The sequence below is a fragment of the Polyodon spathula genome, chromosome 12, assembly GCF_017654505.1.
Source record: "Polyodon spathula isolate WHYD16114869_AA chromosome 12, ASM1765450v1, whole genome shotgun sequence".
Taxonomy (NCBI): Eukaryota; Metazoa; Chordata; class Actinopteri; order Acipenseriformes; family Polyodontidae; genus Polyodon; species Polyodon spathula.
Window position 1 is genome coordinate 8,927,026 of NC_054545.1, and position 27,324 is coordinate 8,954,349.

General features: G+C 37.7%; 1 protein-coding gene across 5 annotated transcripts; it reads right to left on the reverse strand.

Moving 5' to 3' along the window:
• Positions 1–261: 261 nt before the first annotated feature.
• Positions 262–26,185, reverse strand: LOC121324173 (AT-rich interactive domain-containing protein 4A-like). 5 transcript variants are annotated; one of them, XM_041265721.1, is made up of 25 exons: positions 26,122–26,185; positions 25,195–25,245; positions 24,297–24,407; positions 22,205–22,270; positions 21,378–21,468; positions 20,749–20,828; positions 20,563–20,657; positions 20,284–20,416; positions 19,849–19,928; positions 16,958–17,034; positions 15,985–16,160; positions 10,681–10,753; positions 10,003–10,097; positions 9,708–9,805; positions 7,866–8,193; positions 6,531–6,826; positions 5,919–6,116; positions 5,545–5,629; positions 5,155–5,347; positions 4,864–4,926; positions 3,367–4,554; positions 2,200–2,304; positions 1,904–2,113; positions 1,524–1,670; positions 262–1,093 (listed from the first exon to the last, which is right to left on the reverse strand). In XM_041265721.1, the coding sequence occupies exons 2-25, from the start codon at positions 25,198–25,200 to the stop codon at positions 990–992; spliced, it is 4,098 nt and encodes a 1,365-aa protein (XP_041121655.1). In that variant the 5' UTR covers positions 25,201–25,245; positions 26,122–26,185; the 3' UTR covers positions 262–989. The 5 variants fall into 5 exon arrangements, with proteins under 5 accessions (XP_041121655.1, XP_041121653.1, XP_041121654.1 ...); XM_041265719.1 differs by having other exon boundaries at positions 1,524–1,679; XM_041265720.1 differs by lacking the exon at positions 26,122–26,185 and adding an exon at positions 25,953–25,977 and having other exon boundaries at positions 1,524–1,679.
• Positions 26,186–27,324: the final 1,139 nt, after the last annotated feature.

Here is a 27,324-nt window from a genome sequence, read left to right on the forward strand (position 1 = left end):
ATATATATATATATATATATATATATATATTAATTAAATTTCGCCCAAGCTAGGGAAGATCCACTTTTTTGTGACTGTATTCATTTTAAAAAATACATAAAAATGTTATGTCCAGTCTGAATAAATATATTTAACAAGTTGTAAGATAATACCTTTATTTACACACCATTTAAGGACTAGAATATTCATTTAAGAACCCCCTTCACTGTTGTGATTATTTTGCTTGTGAAATTTTTCTTAATAAAATAAAATACTAATTTTTCTGTAATAAAATAAAACTCTGCAATTACATATAAAAAGACAAAATACCTTTGCTAAGGAAATCAGTCCACTGAAAACTTTCTTTACAATTCCACTGTATACGTTAAAAAAAAAAAAAACTTATTATTTGCATAATTACCTGTGCTCAAAATACTAGAAAAAAGTGGAAGACGCAACATCTGCAGTTTTCAGTAAACTGCATTCCCTTTCGCAATTTATTTTGTCCCGCCTTTTCAAAATCGGGCACTCTGCTGAACACATGCACTTTGGCAGTTCTACATAGCAAGCGCTTCTTTACTGATCCTCCACCAACCGTGTCTGGCACAGAGCTCAGCAGGCTAGGAGTGACCGTTCTCCAATTCAAACTCCACGTCAACTATTTTTTTGTCAATGCATTTGCCACTGCACTGATGCTGAAATATTTTACTGCATCCAGGCTGGTCTCAGAGTAAACCAGGGAAGGAAATTTTTTGCAGGAAAAAAAGTGCCTTGTACTGTATAAATGTAGCTCAAAGTAGTCCCAAGTAAAACTTAACCAGTCTCCATATTCAAACTTCTTTTTTTTCATTTCTGCATTGTAAATGGAAACTGGAAGCTGACTAGCAACGTGAAAGTGCGCAGAATTTGGACTGGCAAGGTCAATCCAGTTGAGTGCTTATCTATGCTTTTGTTTTAAAAGTCTCAGCACTTGTCCAGAGGCAGCTGACTGCTGGGATGGGAGCGTTTCATCACCTGCACTCCACCGCCACTGGGTTTTGTGTTGGGGACGCAGAGGGCGGGCTCATTCCGGTCTCCGATGAACCAGGTGATGTTGACGCCGTTGTATGTGAAACTGTTCAGAAAAGAAAAATAAATACAAAAATTCAGAAAAGTGCACCATTAGTGGTTTTCAAAAGTAGATGCCAAAACAGTGTTACAGCAGCCCACAATTCAACAGAGGACGGTACAACAATACTGTAGCTTATCAGAGTTGAACCTGACACCAAAGTAGCTATTTTAAACATTCAAAACAAAAAAAATAATCATTCTCATAACAGAAACTGCTTGGAAGGATTATCCAGAGGGCTACCATATATATATATATAAATATATTTTTAACTTTCTTGATACATTTCCTGGCGAATGTTTATTTATTTTCACACTTATAAGATCTACAGTATTACTATAATTAAGATAAGGTACATCAATGTAGCATTTTACTATTTATGCAGTATTAGTATTGAAAAAGCAGAGACCAATAAGACAGTAAACTGTAAACCTACCTTCTCTCTCTTTCTTTTTTAACCGTTTCTGTCTCCTGTCAATGGAGGCCACTTCAGACTTCAGTGTCATGTAATACTTCCTAATTTCTTGCAGTTTGTCTTGTAGAAACGATATCCTATCTGTACTCGTCATGCTATCCAGTTCAGCTGTACCAACAAAAATTTTAAGAAATTCTTATTATAAAGCACTTAAAAAAATAATATAGTTCTACAACTACATTCAGTTAAGACTACTGGAAGACACTGATCTTTCATAAGAGTAGTCTCTAAACTGCAAAACCAAATTCAGTTTTGTATGATTATGTGGCATAAAAGCAGACCATTACAAATATACAAGTTTTATAGTTTTCTATATACAAAAACAGGCTGGAACTACTTACTAAGCTGAAAAGTCCATTTGTATGTTCTTGTGGAAGGATGGGCATGTTTCTCTCTGTGTTTCTCCTTCTCCCCATCTTTGCAATTGGGCGACATGACCCTTGCAGGTGATTTGTTGAGTTTTTGAGCTTTGGGTACGCTGAAGTGTTTAACTGGAGTGCACTTGCTGGTGTTATCAATGACAGGAAGGTCTTCACTGTCACTGCTGTGCCCTGCAGGACAAGACGACAATTTTAGAATAAAGACTTTTGGCTAATAATAATGGTCTGCAATTTAAATATAATTTAGAAAGACTTGCCTGCACCATTCTTTTCATTTTTCGATGCAACACTTTTACGGTTTTGACTGCGCTTCTGTTTTTTAGCCGATGAGCTGTTACTACAGTCAATTGACCTTTTGTGACCTAATCAAAAACGAGAAAAAATATACAATGTTAGTAATACTTTGTTCCTTTACAATAGTATAATGCAGTTATAACTCTCCTGTCAACTACTGGTTTACCAGAGTATACAGAACACTGGTAACAAATAGGACTAATGCGTAAACCAGGTATGGGGTCAAGTTATCACTCATAAACAAACTCCTAAATCACTTTATGATATAGGTTCAGTTTCAGCATGTGTAAATCTTAGCATACATTTAACAAGAGGTTAATACTTTCTTCCCCCTTTATCTCACACAACAGCTGCACAGATTGACTGTATAACATGTTGCATATACCCAGGGTGTGCCGCCTGGCTAAGTATCGGTCAACACCCATCTGAAAAACCTGGAGCTGTCCGTCTTGCAGATGCTACTGTGCCTTTAACAATAAGAACCGACTGCGCTGCTAGCAGACTAGATCACTTGCACACGCTGGGTGAAAGAGTTGAAGGGAAGGGTTTTTCCATTTTAAGCACACAGAGAGGCTGAAAAGTTAAAACGACTGCAAAAAAAATAGCCAATTAGTTTCAAAACAAAAGTAGTGACACTGAATGTGGAAATTACCAAACCAAATGGATGATAAAAAGAAAATAAAAAAAAAGAAATGTAGAAAATGTAAAAGAGCAACACGATATAGTCAACGAAGAGTTGAAAACATTGTGATAGTGGGTATGGTGTTATGTGGAAAAGAAAATGAAATGGCTTTTTTACAGCAAGGATTTGGGTGGTATGATGCCAGAAACACAAAAAAAGATTGTAAAGCATCAGGGGAGTAAATGGAGCAGTGTAACCTGTGTATGAATTAGGATGGATTAACTTTCATTATTCAATTTGTTGTTATACAAATTATTTGTCTTATTACATATTTAAGATAAGGCAATTTTATTTTTCTGTTGAAAGTGCTCCCGGCTATAATGCTCTGCCGTTCAGCTATACAGAATTTCTGGGGAGAACCCTGTATACCCTTAATTATTCAAAATACAAAAGAAAAACTTCACCCTAGCCTAGAAAGTGGACAATAAATGTGCTTGTGCCTACTTACCACGGTCTTTTCCCTCCCTTTCCTGTACTGATATACTGCAGTTGCTGGAGCTGGTACTGGCATCAAATCCATTGGCAGATTCACACAAACCCTCTTGAGACTCTCCTGCAACACTGTCCACTTCAATAGTTAAGTCACTCTCACTTTTTGTGCTGTGGGACTCGTCAGGACTGAGAGCCGTGGGGGACGCCACAGGGAAAGCCTGCTGAGACGCAGTAGACGCTTCAGCTGAATTCAGCTTTGGACTAGTTGGCTGAGACTTCTCTTCTGTGGTGTCCTCGTCTGAGGTCTTCTCTTTCTCATCCAAGTCATCCAGGTCTACCTCATGACACACCAAGGCTTCAGGTCCAATCTGCGGCATAAGATCTTCCTCGATTTTCAACACACTATGATCTTCAATTTCCTCTAAAGAAGCTTCAGTCTCACCCTTGATACTTCTCTCCACCTCTGGTGTTAAAGCAGGCATCTCATTTTTCATTTCATTTTCTTCCTCTGCACAGTCTTGACATTCCAGTTTGATGATGCAGTCACTTCCTGCTCTCTTTTCTGGAGTTATAGGCTGTTCCTCCTTTTGTTCCAAACGCACCTTCTTCTCAGGTGTTTGTTGCTCTGCAGCTTTTCTTTTCATTGGCTTCTTGTCTTCTTTACAGAGCTCCTCACTCGCCGAGTCAGTGTCAGAATCGTTCAATTCATGTTCAAGTATAACTTGGGTTCCTTGGACTTCCTCAGATTTTACTTTCTCTGGAGTTCTGGGACAAGCGGTCATAACCTCTGTGTGATCTGTAGCAAGTGTCTTGCTGGTATCTGCAGAAGGTTCTTTAGACCTGCTCCTCCTACCCTTGGACTTAGGTGACTTCTCAAGCTCCTTTTTGTCATCCTTCTCTTCCTCTTCTTCCACCTCCTCCTCCTCATGCTGCTGTAGCTCCCGATCCTTCTCATCAACCACGATGACTGCATCTGGTTTGGGTTCTAGTGCTTCTTCCTCCATTTCCACTTGGGGCTCTTCTGGTGGTTCTCCTGGTTGCTCCTGTGGGCTGCTTGGACTTCCTTGGTCCTGTGTGTGCTCTTCAGGATTGTCATTCTCCAGTTGCTCCTCATCAGCATCCACTACAGTGTCTGAGGCATCTGCCTTTTCCACTTTTTTCTCAGATATATCATCTGGTTCACTTTCAGATGAATTGACAGAATCTATATGAAAGAAATATAAATATATATATTGTCAGGTTGACACATATAGAAGCCACAGAGTTTCAGTTTAGTGCATTGACAGGACACTTCTCTGCAGCAAGAATGTAAGATGAAACAGTCGTTTAAAAATCATATAAAAATTTGAATTAATCTTTTCAAGACTTAAACTTAAAAAATGACTAATCTACAATACGGTCAAAATATTAGTTTCTAGTGTAGAGACCTAAAATAAAATGTTAAGTAAAGAAGAATCTAAATAGGAACACTATTTAAAAAAAAAAAAAAAAAAAAAAAAAAAAGGATCCCTACCATTTGATCCTCTATCAGAATCATACAATCCAGAGGTGCGTCTTGTGCGTCTTCTAGGGTTTCCTAAAATAATGTGCGGTGCAAATTTTAATATGATAAATACAAATTCACTTAGCAGTTCCACTAGCCAAACAACTTAAATTTGGCAGGAATTACTCTTGCAGAGAAAAAAAAACTAAATTCAGAATATAATCTCCTTTTCTCAAAAAACAAAAGCTTTGCTTAAAAGATCAACCTCATGTTTACTAGGATCTAGGAATAGCACCATCATGTGCAAGTTCAAGCTTATACCTTCCACTCCATTTGGCAGTGTAGAAACATCGGAGAGGCGTGTGCTTTTGGTGCTGGTCCTGCCTTCGCTACTGGGAGTTTTAGAAGAATTGCGAGAAGCGTTGTGAGGAGGGGTGGATTTCAGAGGTGGCCGTCCCCGTTTTGATTTGATCTGTTTCTCTTCCAGTTCTTCTTTATCACTTTCCTCTTTATTCTGATAAAAAATATATACATCATGTTATAATGAACTACATTTAAAAGCTATTTGCATACATACAATTAGTATTGGCAACTCCCACAAATACTAGATAAGACTTACCTACCCTACAATTTTTGTAGCTAAAAATTCACTTATAAAACTGTTTTTCCTCCTCATGGGAATTAAAACATCTAAAAAATATATATATTTACCTTTACTTTCTTTTTTTGTTTCTGTTTCGTCCCACCTTTGTCCACAGGCCAAATTATTCTGTCAGCTTTCACCCACTCATCATACCTACAAAAAGAAAAAAACAGCATGTTACTCCAACTGTGATGGGGGGGAAAAAAAAAAAAAAAAAACAAAAAAAAAAGCTTTCAGATATGAGGATATCAAATATACTAGCATTCAGTTCACACAAAACGTAAAGGTACATTTGACTGCCTTCTGCTTTTGTGGGAGGGAATAAGACTTGCTATCAGGTCCACACAATTACTTGCTAAGAAACTTAGAATTGTGGATACACATTTCTAAAATGTAGACTCGGGTCTGCCTACAGAAAGAAAATGCCCTTCCTTGCCCTTACCTTGTGTTCCAGCCATAATAATGGACTAAGTAGAGAACCTCTCCATCATCCACTTCAGTGTTTTTAATATTGGCTTCGTAGATTTTCTGGGTTTTTCCACGGCCATATTTGACTTTAACTTTAGTCCCCATGAGAGAATGCTCCTGCTGGTTCTCTTCTCCCTCCTCTTCCATTTCCTCTTTGTTCTCACTCTCTTCCCTAGACGGAGATGGAGAAGTTCAACTCATCAACTCGGAGGTTCTTTCCAAATCAACACATTTTTTTTTGGGGGGGGGGGGGGGGGGGGGGGGGGGGGGGGGGGATCCTGGTTTTAATAACATGCTTAATATTACAATTCTTTCAGCAGACCACTTATGCTTAATATGAAGGGCAATTTAGAAAGAGAAGATAAACTAAAACCTCTATAAAACTGTAAGAAAGCATGTAAAGTACAAAACTATTTAGCTATTTTGCCGAATTCAGTGTGGTCCAAGAAAGCACGTAATCCCAGTTAAACTCTCAAACTTTCACAGCATTACTTAGAAGGCATTATGTGAAAACATTTGGGGATGATCTTACCACAGCAAAGCAAACTTAAACTGTGTGTAAAGGCATTGAATACAGTGCATTTACCTTTCGCTTAGCTTGTCGTAGTCATCGTCATCATTATCGTCGTCCTCATCCTCGTCCTCATCCTCATCCTCGTCCTCGTCCTCCTCCGTCTCTTTGTCAGACTCTTCTTGTATTGGACTTCTTTCCGGTCTTTGTTTCGGGGTTCCCCTCGTTACAGGAGATCCACTAACAGTGTTTTGATTGTGCTCTGCCACATCTTCCACTTTTTCCTTATTATTTTCTTCCTTAATTTTCTCCAGTTTTGGAGATTCTTTCAGCACTGTTTTCACTGGTGTAAGTGTAGTTCTCCTTCGACCCTGAAATTAAAAATCCTATTTATAGCACAAGCATATGATTTGTCTTTTCTTTTAAGGCTGTTCTAGTCAACCTGTGGAAAAGGCATGCCAATCTGTCATGCAACTACAACAACTTAACATTTAGGCCCTCATCTTGACTAGATAAAACACCGGAAAGCCACATTGGTAATGCTGTAAACAAAAGGTAATGTTAGAAACAAACATCCCCCAACACAGCTGTAAATACCAACATGAAAATTAGATCACTAACACTGCATACAATGCCAAACAGAATCAGTTATAGCAGTTGTAGTTGGTTTTGTTTTTTGGTACTTAAAGCTGTAGTGTGTCAATAAAAATGTCATGCAAGGGCGACAAACAGACAGAAAGATGAGTAAAACTAAGTCTGGCACATGTTCAAAACAAAGGCAGACAACATCATCCACAGAGGTTATTCCCTAAATTGCATCCAGTAAAGGTGCTCCGCATGGAGTGTAGGATGCGTCCTATAGCCTGAAGATCGCAGGTTTGAATCCAGGCTATGTCACTGCCGACCATGACCAGGGGGTTCCTAGGGGCAGCGCACAATTGGCCGAGCACTGACCGGGTAGGGAAGGCTTAGGTCAGGAGGGGAATCCACTGTTCACCATGCACCAGCGGCCCCTGTGACCGATAGGGTGCCTGCGGTTCTGCAGTGGAGCCAACAGAACTGTATTGTCCTCCGCCACTATAGGTCTGGTGACCTCGCTGTGGATCCAGTGTTGCAGCCTCCATTTCCTGAGTCATCAGGGGGTTGCATCGGTGAACCAGGATACAAATAATAATTGGGCATTCCAAATTGGGGAGAAAACCGGGGTAAAAAAACATTGGCTACGACTAAATAAAAAAAAAATAAAATAAAAAAAAAGTAAAAATGTGGGAGGCACATACAGACGCATACACTATTATGACGTCTCAAAGATTCATGCAGCATCCACTCTGCGTCAGATGTCCGATTAGGCCATGTGTATAGTACTAGTAGTACTGAATGCAGATAAGTGTTTTATAAATCAGTACTTACTCTTGAAGATGGGGTTTCCTGTTCTTGCTCCTTTTCTCTTTCACTCTCATGGCTCAGTTCACTGGCATTCTCCCCAGGGGTTTTCACTTGGACCACAATTGGTTCCTCTACTTCAGCCTCTATTTGTTCTTTCTCTCCTTCACCATCCTCAGGTTCATCATCACCATCATCATCATCATCATCTTCCACCTCTACATCCACCTCCTCCACGTTTTCTTTTTCCTCTACCTCTTCCTTCACCTTTACCTGGGTTACAGGACTATTGTGGTGGATGGATCTGAACTGGATGCGTGCTGACCGGCAGTATTCCTCAAATCCATAAAGGTATCTATGCAAAACATGCTTAGTGTTAGGCCATTGAATTAAGGTTTAGTATAATGAAATACGTTTATTACTCATCGCAAGAGAGAGAAGAGCTGGTCAGATAACCTAGAGCAGCACAAACTTCAAAGAGCTACATTTTTCCAAACAACTCTGCAGATTCAAACTACTATTTTTTTTTTTTTTTTTTTTTTTTTTTTTAAGAAGTAAGCATTATATCAAGGAAGTATTTAATTTAAGCTTGAAATTGAATCTACCAAGTAGGTGACCTATATAAAAACTACATAATTACACAAACACTTTAAAAGCACATTTTAATAGTCCTTTATTTTAATGTAGATAGTCTTAATACTTTGACTCAACTGAAACCAATTCAAAGCAATACTGTGGCTACTATGACTTGATTATGAGTCCTTGAATTTAAAGCAAAGTAAAACCCTAGGAGAATAACACTTTTTATGCTATAGATGTACACGTATTTTCTTTATTACTTATATTACTTCATCCCTGGGAACTAGAGAGCGCCCAACCAAACTGGAAACCATTCAGACCTACCAAGCAATGGATTCCAAAAAGACTGAACTAGTTTATTTAACAAAGTAATTTAAAAAGGGAAATAATTTGCAATCGCTCGAACTAAAAAAATAAAAAAATAAATGAATGATGTCTCCCGAAATCACCTCTACAATATTCCAAAAGAAGATTATGCAAATCTATTATTTATTTTGTATTATATTTTTTTTTTTTTTTTTTTTTTTTTTTAAACGACATTCTTATAAAAGCAGCTATTTTACCCTTTGGACCAGGATCGTGTTAACACGATCATACTGAAGTGGGCTTCTAGGAGCGCGATCGTGCTAACACAATAAAAAAGCACTTTGTTTTGATGACTTACAGGGCCATCGTACTTTGCAATACAGGCTTGTCGTCACTGAGAGGGGCATTTAGTGTCTAAAGGACGAAGACTTTTTACAGCACCAAGGAAGAGACAAAAGCAGAAATAAAACATCACAGGAACTTGTTTAGAGCTAATAAAAGGGGGAAACACTATAAATCTGATGTAGTTGATTTATAATTTTATTCTGTCTCATGTGTTAATATATGTTTAACACATGAGACAGAATAAAATTATAAGTCAAATACATCATGTTAACAATGTCTTGTAGTTTGCCTAAACATCAATATTTTTCAACAAAACTTTCAGGATGTACTGCAAGATCCCTCGGGTCACAGAATAACTCATTTTTACATATGTATCTAAGCAGAATACATAATAAATTACTTTAAAAAAATAACTAATTGTGTTGGGAAAAAAAGTGAAACGTTTCTATGGTTTCTGAAGTACTTTAAAATGTTCCCCAGAGAGCTCTGAAAAAAAAAAAAGGGACACTGCTACTGTAAAAAATAGATTTTGTGAATTTTTATAAGAGAGTCAACTACAGCCAAAAAAACACCTGGTCCTGGGGGAGCATCTCACTGAAAAGGGTTAAATAAAGGATTATTTTAAAATATAAAACCTACTTTCTGTATGCAGTTTTTACATTATAGGAGGCAGCCGAGTTGAGAATAGGAATGCCAAGGTCCATATAGATCTGCTTCCATATGGCACCACTTTCGATCTGAAAATAGAAGTAAAAAAAAAAAAAATATATATTATATATATATATATATATATATATATATAAAAATAAAAAGAATACACCGCATTCCCAGCTAAACACAATGAAAAAAAGCATCTGAACTTTTAGTTTAAACATGTCTGCTGTAATAACTATGATTATGCTTTGTTTAGTTATTTGCAGAAAAGTTCACTTACCTTGTCACAGCCTCCTTGCTGACATACCAGCCTGAAAAGTTTAAAGAGGTTCAAATCCTTGTATCCAAGAACAGGGGGTTTGTTAATTGGTGTTCCTATGGGTGGCAGAACATTGTATTAGCTTTACACAAAGCAAAAACAAACCAATAGGCTGCATAATAAGGTGACATTGTCCTAATGAGCATACAATACATTTAAAAAGATGGAAAAATCTTCCATAATCCTTCATAACTACATTCACACAAAATATAAATGTTATGCTCAACAGAATAACACAAGAGTACATCATAAAAAGCATTACATATTTTAACATGTGCATCAATGATTACGTACTTCTAGGAATTCGAATTTAACTTGTAAGCACAGAGGTGGACACTGGTCATAGAAAAATAAGGTTGTATCCATAAAGCACTACGTATGCGCAGATTTAGGTTACAGGACACTAAATGTGAAAGAGACACATGGTTAAGGTATGTTAACGCAAATACTGAACAGATAAACAATTACAGTCCATAACCCTGCAAGCAAATCCCCCCAGAATGGATTAGTTTAGTTTAGAGAGACAGCCCTGCACACTGTAAACACATTTAAAGAAATGTCCCCACCACCTTTTTTTTTTCTGTGAATGAGATTTCGTGTGTGGGGAGGATCACCTGAAGATGTCATGCTGCAGCTTACCTCTATCCTCCATGAACTTGTAGAGCTGCTGGAGGAAATTGTCTCTTTCCTCTGGGTCTGGCTCCTCCTCTGGCTGTGAACACAAACGGCAAACCAAACAGATTAAACCAACAAAGCATCAGAGTGACTCCTGACAGCATACACTAGAAACTGTCAGCAAGCATCATCCCCATCTCCTAGCCAGGAACAATGTCTTTCAGACAAGTGCAACTAGGAAATGTAAATAGTGTTTGCAAAAGGGCAAACCACATACTCTACTCTTTACAGTAAAAAACTTAAGCTTAAGATGTGTTTTATGACCTGTCCCTGCAGGCATGTTGATAATCTCAGTACTTGTTTTAGGGTAAATACATTCTGTATTTTGAGGCACTTTTCTTTTCCATGTGTCGAGGACACAGCAGTAGAAGATCATTATTAAATATACAGTAAAATACAATCGTTAGATCTTTACAGAATCCTTTTTCTACTTCATGTAATCTGGCTGAGATGAGTCCTTATTGGATCAATGTCTTAAAATTGGAACTTGGAAATGTAAAAACAAATTTAAAAACTTGCAACTACTAACATCAACCAAGTTTTAGGAAATAATTTTTTCCTGAAAGAGTGGTTTCCTCAAATTTGACTTAGTCAAAAGTCTAGTGCATCTCTGGGCCTGGGTGGAAATTCTCTGTATATTTTATACTGAATGAAGTAACGTTTTCCCCAAAACTGCACCTTAAAGAATGAGTGTTAATAAACAGGAGGTACATAAAATATATAAACAAAACAGAAAAAAGGGTCGACCCAGGATTCAGAATAAGATTCACGGCAAGAAACAGCTACTTTGTGCAGATAAACATAAAAAACCATAAGCACCTCAAGAATTATTATTGTTAGTTTTTTTTGTCGTCAAGCTGGATACGTTGGCTGTCAGATGCTGAAAAAATTTTGTTGCTGCGTCCTTGCAATTGGCGCTGTGACGCATTTGTCGATAAAACCTTTTGAAATCTTCTTGGGAACCGAAGAAGCAATTGATCTGACACTTGGCATATATCATCAGCATCCAAACCCGCATCAAGTTTGCAAAGCAGAATTTTCCGCGATAAATTTTAATGTCAAAATGGCTGAAACAAATCTTATCGAAACGCGCCCTTAACAGCAAACTGCTGCTATTTGAACACCATTTCACCAACAAACTCCAAACATGGTACTTATTGTAACAGTAACAATGGAACACAAATATGTCAAAATGGTTGTTTTATAAAACAAGATGGCCGCCGGGTGTATGTTTACGTCTGAAATTTAAAACTGCCTCAGTTGACAAACTGTTTACTTGACTAACTCGAAACTTCACAAGCATCATCCTTGACACTGTAGCAATACAAATGACTTAAGAAACTTGTGTTAAACAAGATGGCTGTCTGACGCATTTTTGAAAAAAAAAAAAAACTTTCAAAATCTTCTGTGGAGCAGTTGAAGTTGCTGATTTTAATCTTGGCACATTGAGAACTAAACACGCTTAGACAGGTACTGATACTGGGGCTTGGGAGCCGTAAAACTGCCTGGCAGTTCTAGTTATTATTATTATTATTATTATTACTTGTATTCAAATGCAATGGTATACTGATGGGGAAGTTACTCATCACTGCAGAGATAGTGTAATGTCTGAAAACAGGAACTAAATAATTTCCTCTTTTTTCAGAAAAACAAAAACACATTGAACATGCAATGGTTTCCTTGAAGACAGAAGCAAAAATATATATTGAAAAAATTATAATAATCAAGCCACTGTGTTACATAAGATGATTTCATAGATTTGGATACAAAAGCAAATATTGCACCCAATTGTGTTCTGATTTTTTTTTTTTAAATATCAATTACAATTTACTTAATACTAGTTCTGGGATGATCATTACAAATTAAGTAATTCAACGTTTATACACGGGTTCAGATTGGGATGGATTACACTATGTAACACAATTTTTGATCCTGGGTAGTAAGTGTTATTTCCTAATTGCTTATGCCTCAAAAGTATAGAAAATGGCTATTATTCCCCACAAACTTTGCTTTTGTGACCAGGACAGTGATATTTCAAAATATCACTATTTCCAATGGGAAAATGGGCAAATGTGTCTCTTTTCGTTCACATAAAGTCAGAAAAAAACAACTTATGAATCCAAATTAACATGTATTTATACTAAAGTAATACAAAGATGACTACAAAAGATTTAGAAGCGAGTAGTTTTTCGAGATTTACAATTACTGTATTACAGTGTTATATTTACTTCACTTACTGTTTAATGTTTTAATATTACATGTTGAAATCCAATGTTTCTAATCTTCTAATGTATCTGGACATACTAGAAAGCATTTGCAGACAGAAAGACAGAGGTCTCTTAATTCGTCTCCTGGTTTCCTACCCTTCCTCCTACTTCACATTTCTTTAACTTTACGTATGAAGAAAAAAGTAACATTGAGCAAAGGAAAGGAAATCGTTCTGGCTGTTCAAAGGCATCTGGCATACCTCAGCAGGCAAGCAGCCAAGCTGCTGCTAAGCCCTCCTCTCTTTAGAGCATGCTCTCAATGAAAGCTTACAGCATGTTGCTATAGAAACGCAGTAGGAAGCCATGTGTACAACTATTCTACTTGCTGCTGAGAACAGGAGGAATGAGCTCCATTGTTATTCTCTGCAGCAAAAACATTTCCACGTACTGTAGCAATCTAGAGCAACTTAATTGGCCCGTTTTATACAATTAACAATTATCATGATTTTCCTTATTATAAACTTACTTAGAAAAAGGTGTTTATTAAACAATTTTTAAACAGCATTAGACATAACATGCCCACTGGAACCTATTAACATCAACTACACTTATTTTGTTGAGAGTGCAGATCTCAAACTCACAACGTCAAAGACAAATTGTTAAATGACAACAGTCTACATAAACAGATTAAAAACATTATCAGATTTTTGTCTTTTTTTATTTATATTTAATGACTCAAAATGTTTGTGTTCAGCGGTTACCTCTAATCAAGACGACTACCTCTTTGTACGAGACCGGCCTCTCACAGCAAAGGGTGCATATGAAATAGACTCAACATTAGAAAGAGGCACTGAACACTTCCAAACATAAAAAGCTGCCCCGACATGAGAATACAGGTACTAGGGGGTGTATGTAAAAACAGGAATTTTATTAACCAACAGCAGGAAACCATGATGTGGCAACTATAGAACACAGACACACTATCTTTGCGGTTACATTTCAGAGAGATCAAAACATGAAAAATATATAGTACCTTACTTTTTTCATTTACGTTTCAGTGAAGTATGCTTGACTGTGTTCCCATGAAAGTATAATAAAAAGGTGTTCATAGACGGCTAGAAATGAGGATTTGCTACCTGTCTGGAAAGTAGGTAGCAAAATCATCTTATTCGGTAGCAGTTTATTCAACTAAACTACATAAATAATTTTAAAAATAAACACCTACCTACTGTTTTAAATAGACTGAATATCCCAAACTGTCACATAATAGGCCTATATTTAAATGAGAAAGTATTTATTGAAACCACCTTGTGCTCAACTAAGTAATGGAACTAATGCAATTCCTTGTCAGTGTATTTTGTTTTATCCTTAAGTTCTACAAGACTGCAACCATAACTGTCACCTAAGCATTTGATATGCCATCAGTACAGTTAATCAGGTTAAGTTTCATCATTGCAAATTAAGTGCTACGAAATTATCCTCTTATCTGTCTTCAGTTGTTGACTGAGATTTTGGTAACTAATAAATCACACACCTATAAAATACAGCGATTTATTTAAAAAAATAAAAATAAATGTGTGTCACATTATCATTGAATCCTGCATTGTATGTCCTTATAGATTATAAAGTTACAACCACAACCGAGCTGTTTTGAAAATAAAAGTGAATTCCAACATGGTACCACTACATTTAAGATTCACTCAAGGTGTTATACTAACCGGTGCGCTCATAAATATGAATACTTGCACCCTGCCTTCTCAAATGCTTTAAAATTTTGAAGAAATTAACTAAGTAGTAATAACAGAATAAGGGATATCAACCAAGATTGAAAACAAAAAAAAAAAAACACGCTGTTTTTTTTTTTTTTTTTTTTATTAAACAGTGACTTTAGTTGTATGCAAGTTATGACATTGTAAAATATATATATTATATATATATATACACATTATCAAAAATAATGCCACGGGACTGAGCCAGGAAGAGGTTTTCCTGATTCAAGATAATCAATGTCACCTGTCCGGTATATCAACACGACAAAATGTGGGTTCGAGGCAGTTTCTAGTCTGTGTGAGGAGAGGCTCTCACGGTAAAGAAACCTGTGAGGTTTTGTAAAGGTAGTGTGGAAACCTTTGTGTTTGTTTGAAGAATTGTTTTAAAATTGGTAAAACGGCTTAGCAGTCCGATTTTAGTTAGGAACCAAAAGTAAAAAAGTTTAGTTACCGCTCCAAAACGGAGTTAGTTTTTTGTTTTGCCTGGGTCTGCATTAAAAAGGGGCTACAAACCTAAATTCTGTGAAATCTTTCATATATGGTGTCAGCGGTACTAAGTCCTACGGACTCAGCTTAGTAATAAATAAATAAATAAATAAATAAAAATCGATGGCTGCACTAAAGGAGAGCAACAGGCGACTGAGGCAAGAGTCGGGGCTGCCAGAACCGGAGCCTTCGGAGCTAGAGTTGGTGTTGACAAGAGTGGTGTGGCCTTCACCACAAGAAGAGTCGCCAGAGGTGGAGCAGAGATTGCTGTCAGCAGAACAAGAATCGCCTGCTGTGGAGCACCAGTTGCTACTGTTGGCTACAGAGAAGGGGGAGGAGGCGAGGAGCCCACCGCCACCCCAGCCCCGACCAACATCTCAGCGATCCAGTCCGGTGCCGCTTGGTTCGGTCATACTCCCAAACACCCAGCCAGAATGTCCAGACCTCCCTGTGCTGGACCTAGTGCCCAGGTCAACAGAAATATGCACACCACAACACTTGCAACTCTCATCCCAACAACTATAGCACTCTTTGTGAATACCTGTTTCCAATAAAATGACACAATTCTAGTCTAAGAGACAACAGAACATTTCCATACTTGTTTTAGAGTTGAAACAGAGTCCAAACTAGCTTCCCTTTGTTAAAACTTGAGACAGTTAGTTACATTAGTACCCATCCTGTTGAACCTTTGGATGAGAAGCAATCTAACATCCAACACTAACACGCCATTGGTTGAACATGTTCTGGTCCTTGCTTTACAGTTTCAAAAGAATCACTGAATTGTTTCTGAGAAACAAAATTCCTACCTCCTCTTCTTCTACCTCTTTGTCTTCATCTTCATCGCTTTCACCACGTTCCCTATCCCCATCCCTATCACCATCCTCCTCTTCACTGCTTGAGGACTCCAAGATTTCACTCATATCCATCTTCCAGCTTTCCGGAATGGCCTTTGTTTTCAGGAATGTCAGCGCTACCTGAATCCCTACAAAAGGCAACAAATATTACTGTTAGGAATTGATTTATATTTATTTTTGCAAATGTTGGATCAAAATGTAAGTGATATACTGACCAGCAAAAAGAGCATAAGTATGTCTGCCTTGCACCTTACTTACTGCAGTACATCTGTGTAACAGTGAACCAATCATTTTTATGTGAAACGTGAGGTTTGGTTTTGGGGTTGTATTAGCAACACTGAAAACTTAAACTCATCCCGGGGGGGGGGGGGGGGGGGGTAATAGGTTTTTAAAATCAGGGTAAAAGAGATTGTAAACATATGGAGGTTTCTCTGCTGCAGATGATCCTGATCTTCACAAGCAACATGTGCATTGCCCTGATGAAATGCTGTAACTGGATTGAAGGCATTTAACATGTCATCATGAACTGCAAATGTGTTCAGTGGGGGTAGATAGACAAATGTGCTCATCCTGGACCTACGTAGTCCTGCTTGTGTGACTCAACTTCAGATCTGACATACACATCATGTTGTTAGGGACAACTGTGGAGTGACTGTGGCTGAAAGATAAGCCACTTGTGTAAGAAGCTATGCACCCACAACAGCCAAAGATGCGATTTGTTATTCAAACCAACAAAAACATTTTATATCAGGAGCAATCACTTAGCATTTGACTGCCACTATTCAGTTATTATTATACACCAGGGAGTCAGGTTTTGTAATCAAGATAGGTCAACCGTCAGTACATATACCAAAACATGAGCAAATTGTACGGTTTAGCTGTATACCTACTTTTGCCGGTCAACACACACAAACGACCATTTTACCTTTTTTTGAAGCAAGTTCAGATTTTGAGATGCTGTTTAAATCAAGTTCTCGGACATCTTTTCTTGATATTGTATAGCTGGGGAAAAAAAAAAAAAAAAAACTAGCATTAAATTACAGAAAATAAAGGTCAGTGACCTGTAGTGTTCGGTGGCAGATAATATCTACAATCTAGAGTTGCTTGGGACTCAAATTGTGCCAGATTTGATTGATTGTGCCTCTACACACCTAACACAATGTGACAAGTAAATCTGTCGTACAACACACCACAACAAATAAAACATGTATTTTTGATACAAGCTGTTCACACTGCCTGTGATGACAGGCAATGCTGGAAAAAATAGGATCTATTTTTGCGATTCTGTCACACGGCAGCTTCCCTTGCGTGCCTTCAGTAAACAATGGCAGAAAAGATAATTCTTGCAGTATCAAAATACCCAAGCAGTACAATAATGGCAATCAATTTCCAGCGAACTATCAGACGTATTTTTGTGAAAGGTAGTGTTGCATCCAGTTTGTGGAGACCTTAACTCTGGAGGTGGGGGCCTTAAAATGAGTGCTGGGCGAACATGGAATTTTCAAATTCATTCAAGATTTAGATTTTTGTTCGGATATTCATCCGTTTTCACAAGTTATCAAAGCCATTATATGTAACACTGTATTGAAGTAAAATATCCCAGAAGGCAGGCCTTACTTTACCCTCGTGAAAACTACAAAACAAAGAAAGCACCACAGTAGTTACATCTTGTGTGTATTTCAAGTAAAAACAAAGTAGGCTTTTTTCTTCAATAATCCCTACCACTGCTGTGTCTTTACAATAAACAAAGTGGTGACACACAGTTTTCATAAAGTAATAACATTAGTTTTCAACTTGAATAAAACACTTCAAATAAAATAAAGAAAAAGGGGGCATTGCACAATTTAAAAAAAATTTACTTATTTCTCTTTTTTGCATTTTAACAAAAAACTAGGAATGCATCATGAAAGAAAATTTCAAAACGTTGATTACTAGATGAGTCATTTCTTTTGCCTGTGTCACACTGCAGACAAAAACAGACACAGATTGACTCGTTGTAGCGGCGGTAAGTATCCAAGTGTATAACTTATCTTCCAAAATAGACAGCTCGTTTATTTAGCAAATAGAGTGAACAGCAACACTCACCAGAGCAGAAGGCTGATCTTAGCTGCCTGCCAGTGGCGCACTGGCAGTACACGCCCCCCCACTTGCAGCAGCAGCAGTAGCGACAAGCAAAGAAGAGTAAATCCTGCCGCCAACATCAGCGACAATATATATATATATAAAATCTCACACAGACACAATCATTTCTGACGGACACAAACATTTGTTTTTGCTTTTGAAAAAATTCTCATTTGGATATTTGTCCCAGCACTATATAAAATGATATATTATTGTACGTAAAACAGGAAAAATTACAACTACTTCAAAGCTTAAAACAAAAAAAAAAAGATTACTGTACTGTGAAAGGGAGAGCCTTGTCGCTGGTTCTTGTGCTGATGTGTGCAGCTGGGACGCGGAACAGGAGACGAGTTGCTAGGCAACTAACCTAGCAGATAGGCTCGCTGCTGTGCGGAGTTGATCGGGAGGTCCTGATTGGCCGTGGAGCGTAACCGGGAAAGCTGCGCACAGCTCAAAAAATGTGCCTGCACCACAGATCGAGGCAACTGCACAGCCATAGCCATACAGAGGGGCGCTGAGCAAAAGCTGGTTTGACATCGGGGAGGAGTGTCCGCTCCATGGAGAGAACTTCTACACAAAACCTTCCCACTCGAACAAAACGGTACTCGTGACGACCCACACATGTAACACATCCCCATATTACATATGGTGTCAGCGTGGGACGTCACTCAACCTGCTGAGTAAAGAACAGCCGGAAGCGCTGCTGAAGGGGTAATGGAGACGTGAGTGAAAAACCAGAGGGGGGGGGGGGGGGGGGGGGGGGGTAGGGGGCTGGAACCCTGAAAAGCCAAAGTAGGAGGAGCTACCATCCTCAAAGGCCAAAGTAGGAGTGGCTGCTTCCCTATTAAGGAGCTATGGTTCGTGAAGAAGTAGCGGCCGTCCCAAGGGCCAAAGGAGGAGCTACCGTCCCAGCTGCCTGAGAAGCAGGAACTGCTGTCCGAGAGCAAGGAAGGAGAGAATCCTGCACTCCAATCCGGCGCCCATTGCCCCGCAGAGGCTGTCTAAAGAGACTGTAGTTGCCGTGAGAATGTCAGGACTCCAGAAGTAGGTCAGTTTAGGGGATGTTGATCCCAAACAGTGTAAAGAGGTTTTGCGTTGAGTAGTCGGTTCCTGGAGCAGGACGTTCCTTTTAGTAGGACTAGCGCTCGCCACCTGTGTGGCAAACTCTTATTTTTATCTTTGTTTTATTTTCTACATTAAATCCAGTTCCAGAATTACCATTGTTGGTGCCCTAGCGCTGGGCCTGGTTGTAATTAAATCTGTGCATCTGTGCAGCGTGTCAACACCCAATGCTCTGCGTCTCCCTCTGCATTATTCAGTGATGACCCACACACATAACACGTCCCTCTGTTACATGTATATACAGTTTAATAAACACAATAATGCCTCAGCAAATCTTTACGTGTTACTAGCACAAGTCTGTTCAACTATTCCCATAGAAAGACGTTCACTTGTTCGAACTGCATCTGCATGTGGGATTCAGGTGCTTTTTGCTAGCAGTGAGGTATTGCTTTTGGGTAGGCATCTTTTCAGAATGTCCGAAACGGTTTGCCTTGTGATTTCGATTGTACACTTTGTTATTTTTGTGTTGGTTTTGGTAAACGTTCAGGTTTTTGATAAGTACAAATTTTCTTTCAAGATTGAAAAAGATAAGACATATTCCCTGTTTTTTTTTTTTTTCTAAATCACACTTACAATCTGGAATCTGCAAATGATCGCACTAAACATTGGTCCTTCTTAACTGCCAAGTCATCATTGCAGCTTGGAGATATTACCTGAAGTAAAGAAAAAAAAACAGCCTTAAAGACTAATAAATAAATTATGATAATTCTATATAACAGTAAGTCTTCAAATGTAAGACTACAGTTGTTTATAAAGTATATTAAGGTAGACTAAAACATTTAGTCCAAAACTAACAATTCACTAATTTAACGATCACAACCAGGTGTCATTACCATGAATAGTTACTCACTGGCATACAGAAGACAAATTTGCTTCCATGTTCGAAATACTAAAACACTGTAAATCAATTTCAGGTATAATACTATAATGCAAATCACAACTTAAACTTACTAACCAGTTATTTGATAACTATTCAAAGAATTTTCTGACACAGTAAGTGCGACTTACCAAAGCGAGGTACCAGGCGGACTTGTCCGAGCCACTCTGTACGCAGGCAACTTTGCCCAGGAGCTTGTCATTAAGTCTCCTTTTGTCTTCATCATCTTCTTCACTGGAATCTTCCTCTTTTTCATCCTCAGCACTGTAGTAGTGAATAATTAAACCTCTGCTTTTGTAATTCCAAGGATAGGGATCATAATGTAATGCAAGGGGGAGTCATTGGGTAAATGAAACACTTACTACATGCCTGTTTGTAGCATTGCAAACAAAACAAAAAAAACATCTTACACAGGGAGTGAAGATCTCCTTCCTCGATTTGTCTTCTTTCCAATCACTGGGGTGCCAAAATGTTCGGGATTAGTTAATGGCAGTTGGTCCAGAGTCTTGAATAAAATAGAAAAATGATAATTACTCATTCTTCACCCTCCCAATTATAGACATCACTGCAGTTTTTTTTTTTTTTTGGTGACTTACCTCACTCTCTGCAAAATGCCTTTCGCCTTTGAGACAGAGAGAAGTTCGCCTCAATGTCCTCTCATCTGCATCATCGAACACTGCAATACACAGAGTGCACTTTGATGTTACACGTATGGCCACAAGTACAAACAATTAATACAAGGTTACAGAGAGAAAATATTTATGACACAACTATTTTACTTTCTGGCAGGAAGCTAGACGGAAGTACACACATTGTTATCAGTTTGTGTCAGCCCAAAAATGCACTACCGTGATATTGATGGGAGAACTCTGATATTAATGCTAGCTATGCTCATCTGTAACTTGACAGCAATCCAGGTTAAGTTTGGGTCACACAGAACACCCACTGAGCATACTCAACACAAAAATAAATAAGCAAAACAAACAGGCATTCTTGTACCCAATTAGCTCAAATTCTATTACTGCAACTGTTCAGACATTGTTTCAGATGTTTAAAAGTTAGCATAAAAGTTGTACGGCAATCATACCACCACAAGCACAGTACGTAGCAAATGTCTTTACTCTGAAAACAAGACGGAAGCTCACAGCAGCACAACTCTCAATGGACTGTAAACGTAAAAATCAGATCATCTTTAAGTGGAAAGGTGAATATCGAAGCCACTTACCTACAGTATACCAGCTGGCATCTGTCAGTTTGCTAATAACACCCTCACTACACAAACCATCAGGATTTTTTACCTCTACAGTTGCCCCCACCTATAATGTGGAGAAAAAATGTACACATTAAGCATTGTTACATATTTTGGCACAGAATAAAAAGCCACACCAGAAAGTTCTGTTCATTGACTAGAATATGTCAGCAGTTACCAAGCACAATATATATTTGTTTAGTCTGAAATGCTTCTAAATTAAAAAATATGTAAATCAATTACATTCTCACAGTAGACTGGAAAGCATTGGAAAAAGAACGGTTGCCCTATTACTTTGCAACAGACAAGATTCTTCTATTTTTGTTAAACCCAGCACGGTCAGGGAAACACGTCTTTAGACTTATTGGACAATTTAACACTCACTTTAGGCTATTTGTAATACATGTTTCCTGTATGTTTAATTGTTATTATTCACATTTTCAGATAATTGCAGTCTCAGACTTCTGTTTTACCTAGGCTAGTTTACCATTAAAACACACTTAATCCTTAAGAGCTCAATTACTTTAAAACCAGACTAGTTATGAAACTCTGAATGAAACTGTAATACTAATGTATTGTGGGCTTTAAAAAAACTCTTGTTTGCAAGCGTGAACAAACTGGAATCTTCATCATACTCTGAGAAAAAGGAATATGTAAAGTTCTATACTCCATTTAGAACTTCATGAACTTAAAGTTCTTACACTTAAGTGTACCTTAACTCTTAACATTGCTGGATTTCCATTATGCTACAGCTCACTAATGCACAGTTCTACAGTCTAATGTAGAGGTAATTAAATATATACCCTTAAAGGTCCTTTCACTTGGTCATCTTGGACAACCTGTGAAGTGTTCTCACCCTTTAAGACCACCTAGAGGACACAGAGACAAAAGGGTTACCATTTGTAGATGAGCCACAAAAGCATGTATCAATTTCAGTGTATAGTTAAACACACTGCTGTTCTTATTAAAACATGGATAGAACTGATCTGCACAATGCTGCTTTAGGTAAACAGAATAAATACCAGCTTGCTACTTGTATTACGCAATCATATCAGAAGGGCTGCCAGCATGAAAACTACTACGAAGGGAGTGGGTCCTGTTCAGCTTTTCAAATTTGCTTCACCTGTTCTATTTACTGAGTACAATGCAAGCTTCAAATCTAGGATTATTATAGCAACAATGCTGTGTTAAGTATATAGATTCTTATGACATTATTTTTCTGGTTACCTACAGTCAAACAGTTATTATACTATTCTCTGTGAATAAAAAGGTTTAAATTAATTGACGAAAATACCAGCTGACTGTTTCCATTACTTTTATCAGTACAGTACAACAAACTAAATGTAGTAGCAGCAAAGGTTTCAGAAAAGGGTAAACTAGGAAAAATATTCAAGGAATTATACTTCAGATAAGTAATAATTATTGGATACAGCTGCTTTAATAACCACAGCTCATATAGAATATTTCTTGACTTGAGTCAGTTGTTCGTATCTGTTAAGATCGAACATTTAATAAATCTAGCTGGCTTATTTTGTGAGCCTTGAAGTGCGCAGTGACTGAAATCGCTAGTAAAGTGAAACTATCATTTCAGAAAGTAATCCCTGTAAACTTTTTTTTTTTTTTTTTTTTTTTTATTGCAGATAGGACAGCTCATTCATTGCAAGGGGAAAGGGTTGTTTGTTTTTTCTACAATTTATATTTTCCAATACATTTGCTGTATGGTTGGGAATGTGTGGGTTCAAGAACATAGGAATGTTCTTAGAAATGATGTATCATAAATGGCAAAACCAACCCATAGTTATTGATCTATGTAACATTGTCACTTGGATGAATAAAATAGGACCAAACATTGACCTATCTTACAAAAACCAACACAAATGGTACGTGTATGCCTCTATTATCTTTAACAGTTAAGAAATGCCAAGGATGACCCCATGTTAATTACTCCAGGAGGCAGCTTTAGATTTGTTGCATTTAATAGTCAACATTTCTGCAAATTCAGGCGTCTGATAATCTGGACATTAAAGGGAACTAAAAATAATACAAAAGCTTCTGAGAAACAGACATTGGGCGCATTTTAAAAACAGCAATCGAGAATATCTTTAGAATAACAGATTTAAAGTTTTTTTCTTATCTCCATAATACACTGGTCTTCTGGCACAATGTTAGAAAGGAGAGAAAATAAGGAATTTAAGTCATGAGTTGTGTGTCTACATGTATGGAATTAAGGTTGTACTGCATAGCAGTTTCACCTATGAGCTTGAAAAGCCACAGTATATAAGTAACAAGCTCTGGTAAGTCTCATTAAACAGAGTAAAACCTGGAATGGATCAAACTGCTTTTTTCAATAAGTCTAAAAAATGAACGATTGAAAGCGGCAGGCACAGCGGTGCTCTCCCTCAGTGTTCTATGTGCAGGACAATGCCCCTTTCAGAGGAATCATTTCACTGCCTTTCACCTGTCCTGCTGATTTTGTCAGCATGACGACACAGCATGTGTTAAGTTCTAACTGGACAGTGACTCTCTTTGGCCAGTAAGGAAAGCATAGGAGCCTAGAGTGCAGACCAACACTGAGGATGAGGCTGCTTCATAGTGTTATACACTGAAGCCCTTCTGTCAAAGTAAAGAAAATAAATTAGAAATTTCTTAAATGTTTCTGAAGCTAATAACATTTTAAACCCTTACAGTCATCACTTTTAATATCAGGAACATATCTTTGTACAACACTTTGTTCCATTAAATGCTTCCTTTGTAAAGAAAGTTGTTTTATTTTCATCATAACAACTGTTTCCTTATTGTTTTCTTAGCAAAAGCAGATTCTTGGAATGTTAAGCACTGATTTTTAGTTCTTCATAAATGTGTGTTCTGAGAAAGCAATGAATCCGCAACACATACCTTGACCTTTACAAGCCTCTTCACGGTTTTAATTTTTGCCTCACAGAAGGCCCCCCGGTACTTGGCACTCACATCAGTCCCCACCGTCAGATAGGCAGGCTCATCTGCTGCCTGTGAATAAATTTAAAAACTTTTAGCTTTCAACCAGAAACACTACCTAGAGCTTGGGCTGAGCAAATTCAATACACTCTTATTTCAGTAAAAGATTTCTGAAAATGAATTATTTTTAATGTGATCACACAAGCAATACAGTTTTTTTTTTTTTTTCTGAATAAATTAGTATGCTTTTTCAGGAGTCTTAATTCAGTCAATGGTTGCTACTGTAAAAACCACCCACAACTGCTGTATTCAACTGTTGGGTCTGGCATTCTCAGGTGATGGCTTGTAAATTCTAGAAATTGAAGGTTGGGAGTACTGCTGAACAGTCCCAATATCATACATTCAGCCTTGTGGTGTAGCTTTCTCAATTTCTGTATCAGATTTAGCAGCTTAATAACTCCTTTCAGGCAGAAAGTAAAGTTTCAGACGTGAAATATCTTTAACAAGTTTAGTAAATGTAAAGCTGAACTATTATAAAATTATTAGGTTCAGTGACAAGCAATAGCGTTGTACAGGATTTTACTGTGTAAAAAGTATGTCTAAAAAGAACAAATATTCAGCAACTTAAATCAGACATCTGTGGCAAAACATTAACTAGCAACCCACTTTAGATTTGATAACATTTTAGACAAATATTCTGAAAGGTTATTGGCAGTATACACGTTGTGATTTCAATGTCATTGAAGTAAACCTGACTGTTCAAAATCAAATTAGTCGAAAGCGTTTCCGATGGGAACACCCTTCTTCTCTACTGTCTAGGGCTGAAGTATTATAACGTAAACAATACAAAGAAACTTACCTTCATGTTTAAAGGTTATTTGAGGGATTCCAGCTCGAAGGTCTGCTATTACTGCAAAAAGAAGAAAAAAAAAACTTCAGTCTAAAACGTGTCCAGTTTCACAGAATGTAAGCATCTGGAGCATAATCAAAATACTGTACCAAAACACGATATTATGACTGACACTGACTGTACTGCATTTCCTCTCAACGCGTTTTTCATCTCTCTACTTACATTGAAAAATACTCATTGGGGATTGGACTCCAATTATTGAAGGTTGGATCGTAATTAAAACACTAAGTTCTGATTCTGAAAACGACTTAAAGACGAACAACTGTGATCACCGTGAACATGATGCGCTTCTTCCCGCTTTGCTCCCCCCAAGTCTGACTGTGTCACGTCGCCATTGCTCTGCCTGCTGCACCATGTCGGATCACACAGGCAACACAAGCTTCCAGCAATTTTGCAGAGAACAATTATGGAGGTGTGCCTCGCGAAATGGTTCAGTTTCATCCACAAAGTTGTAACTTTGCTAAGATTTCTTTCAGCAACGCGAGTAAAATGTATTTATATTGAAAAACCAACAAAACAGTTGCTAAATGGCGATTTAAACCGCCTAGTTCTCGCAAGACTTAATCATACTGTATTGTATTTTAATTTCGCTAAATTATGTTCCTCAGAAATACAACCACAATGCGCAGATGAAGTAGGGTAAAATGGAAACCGTCTGATTTATAAAAGGCGGATTTCTCCGCAAAAACAAGCCGAATGCTCCCTACCATTCAATTCCCCAATCCACCTTTTCTTTCCCTTCAAAACTACCACAAAATTCCTTTGCCGATGTCCGCCTGAACACCAAAAAAGAACCACAGCACTGCATAGTTATGTTATTCTGCGTTAACATACAGGTGTATTACAATTTATTTAAATATTTTGCTCCATACTTACATACTCGAACGTTCACCACTTGCCAGGATTGCAAAGCAATAAACGAAATAACAAGCTGTTGAGCCAAGGCAGGGTTTCTCGGACCCCGATTGGTTGGAAACGTACTAGTGGTCGTGTTTTAGAAACTCGATTGGTTCTGCAATACTCTAAATTCCATAGGTCAACACAAGTCAGCTATTATCACTGGTCAAAACAAAAGTAGTGCAGTTTATATACATTTCTTATTGGCTAATATGTTATCGATTTATGATTGGTTTGCTTGTCAACTGAGACATTCCATTTACGAGATTTGATTGGTATGCCTTCATCCGGAGTTTGCCACACGATAGAAGTGATTGGTTAAGCGGACTTTGAAAAGCCCCTCCTCCTTTAGCGATTGGCCTCTTTGTCATATTGAAACGGAACTAGGCTGCTTGAAATTTGGCTGGTCGCATAAATCGCGCAAGCGCGAATGGTTTGGCGAACTGAAATGTCCTGCTTTGCTTTCTGCGCATGTCGTCTGCGGGGGATAACCCGCGCCATTTTGTATCAATTCGCATTTCCATTTCGGGGTAAACGCTGGAAGAGCAGAGGGCGGATCTCGAAAGAGGTGGGTTTTACATTTTTCATTGTTTAAATTCTATTTATAGTTTCTTAGTTTAGTTTTTTTTTTTTTGCAAATACACAAACACGCTGAAACCATTAACGCATTTTATATGTATTGCTGTACCCAGTTCTTACATTTGTTTTAAAAAGTTCAAATCAAGGTTGTTCGAATAGCAGTAGCGTCTTTTATTTTTCTTTGAAGACGTCAGCAATCTGCTTAACCGGAAACGGATGGAAGGCGTGGAAAGTAAACAGTCACTCCTGTCTTTTGGTGCGTTGTGATTGACATTTTAAAGCATGTGGAGTTTTAATATTTTCCAAAAAGCAATATATTTGTATTTGTTTTTCTAAACAAGGTATCAACGTTAATTTTTCTCCAATAACATTGATAATTGATGCAGTGCGTGTTAAATTGGATGACAATAATAATCTTCGTTTTCTTTATTATAACACAAGTTCACATATAGTAATAATAATAATGTCTTTATTTTTATATATTGCCTTTCATGGTGGACCATCATCCTAAAGCGCTTTACAGAGGTAGGCAGTGAACTGTGCATTCTATGCAGTCACTTACAATAGGACACTGATTTAGCATCTCATCCGCAGGATGGAGCA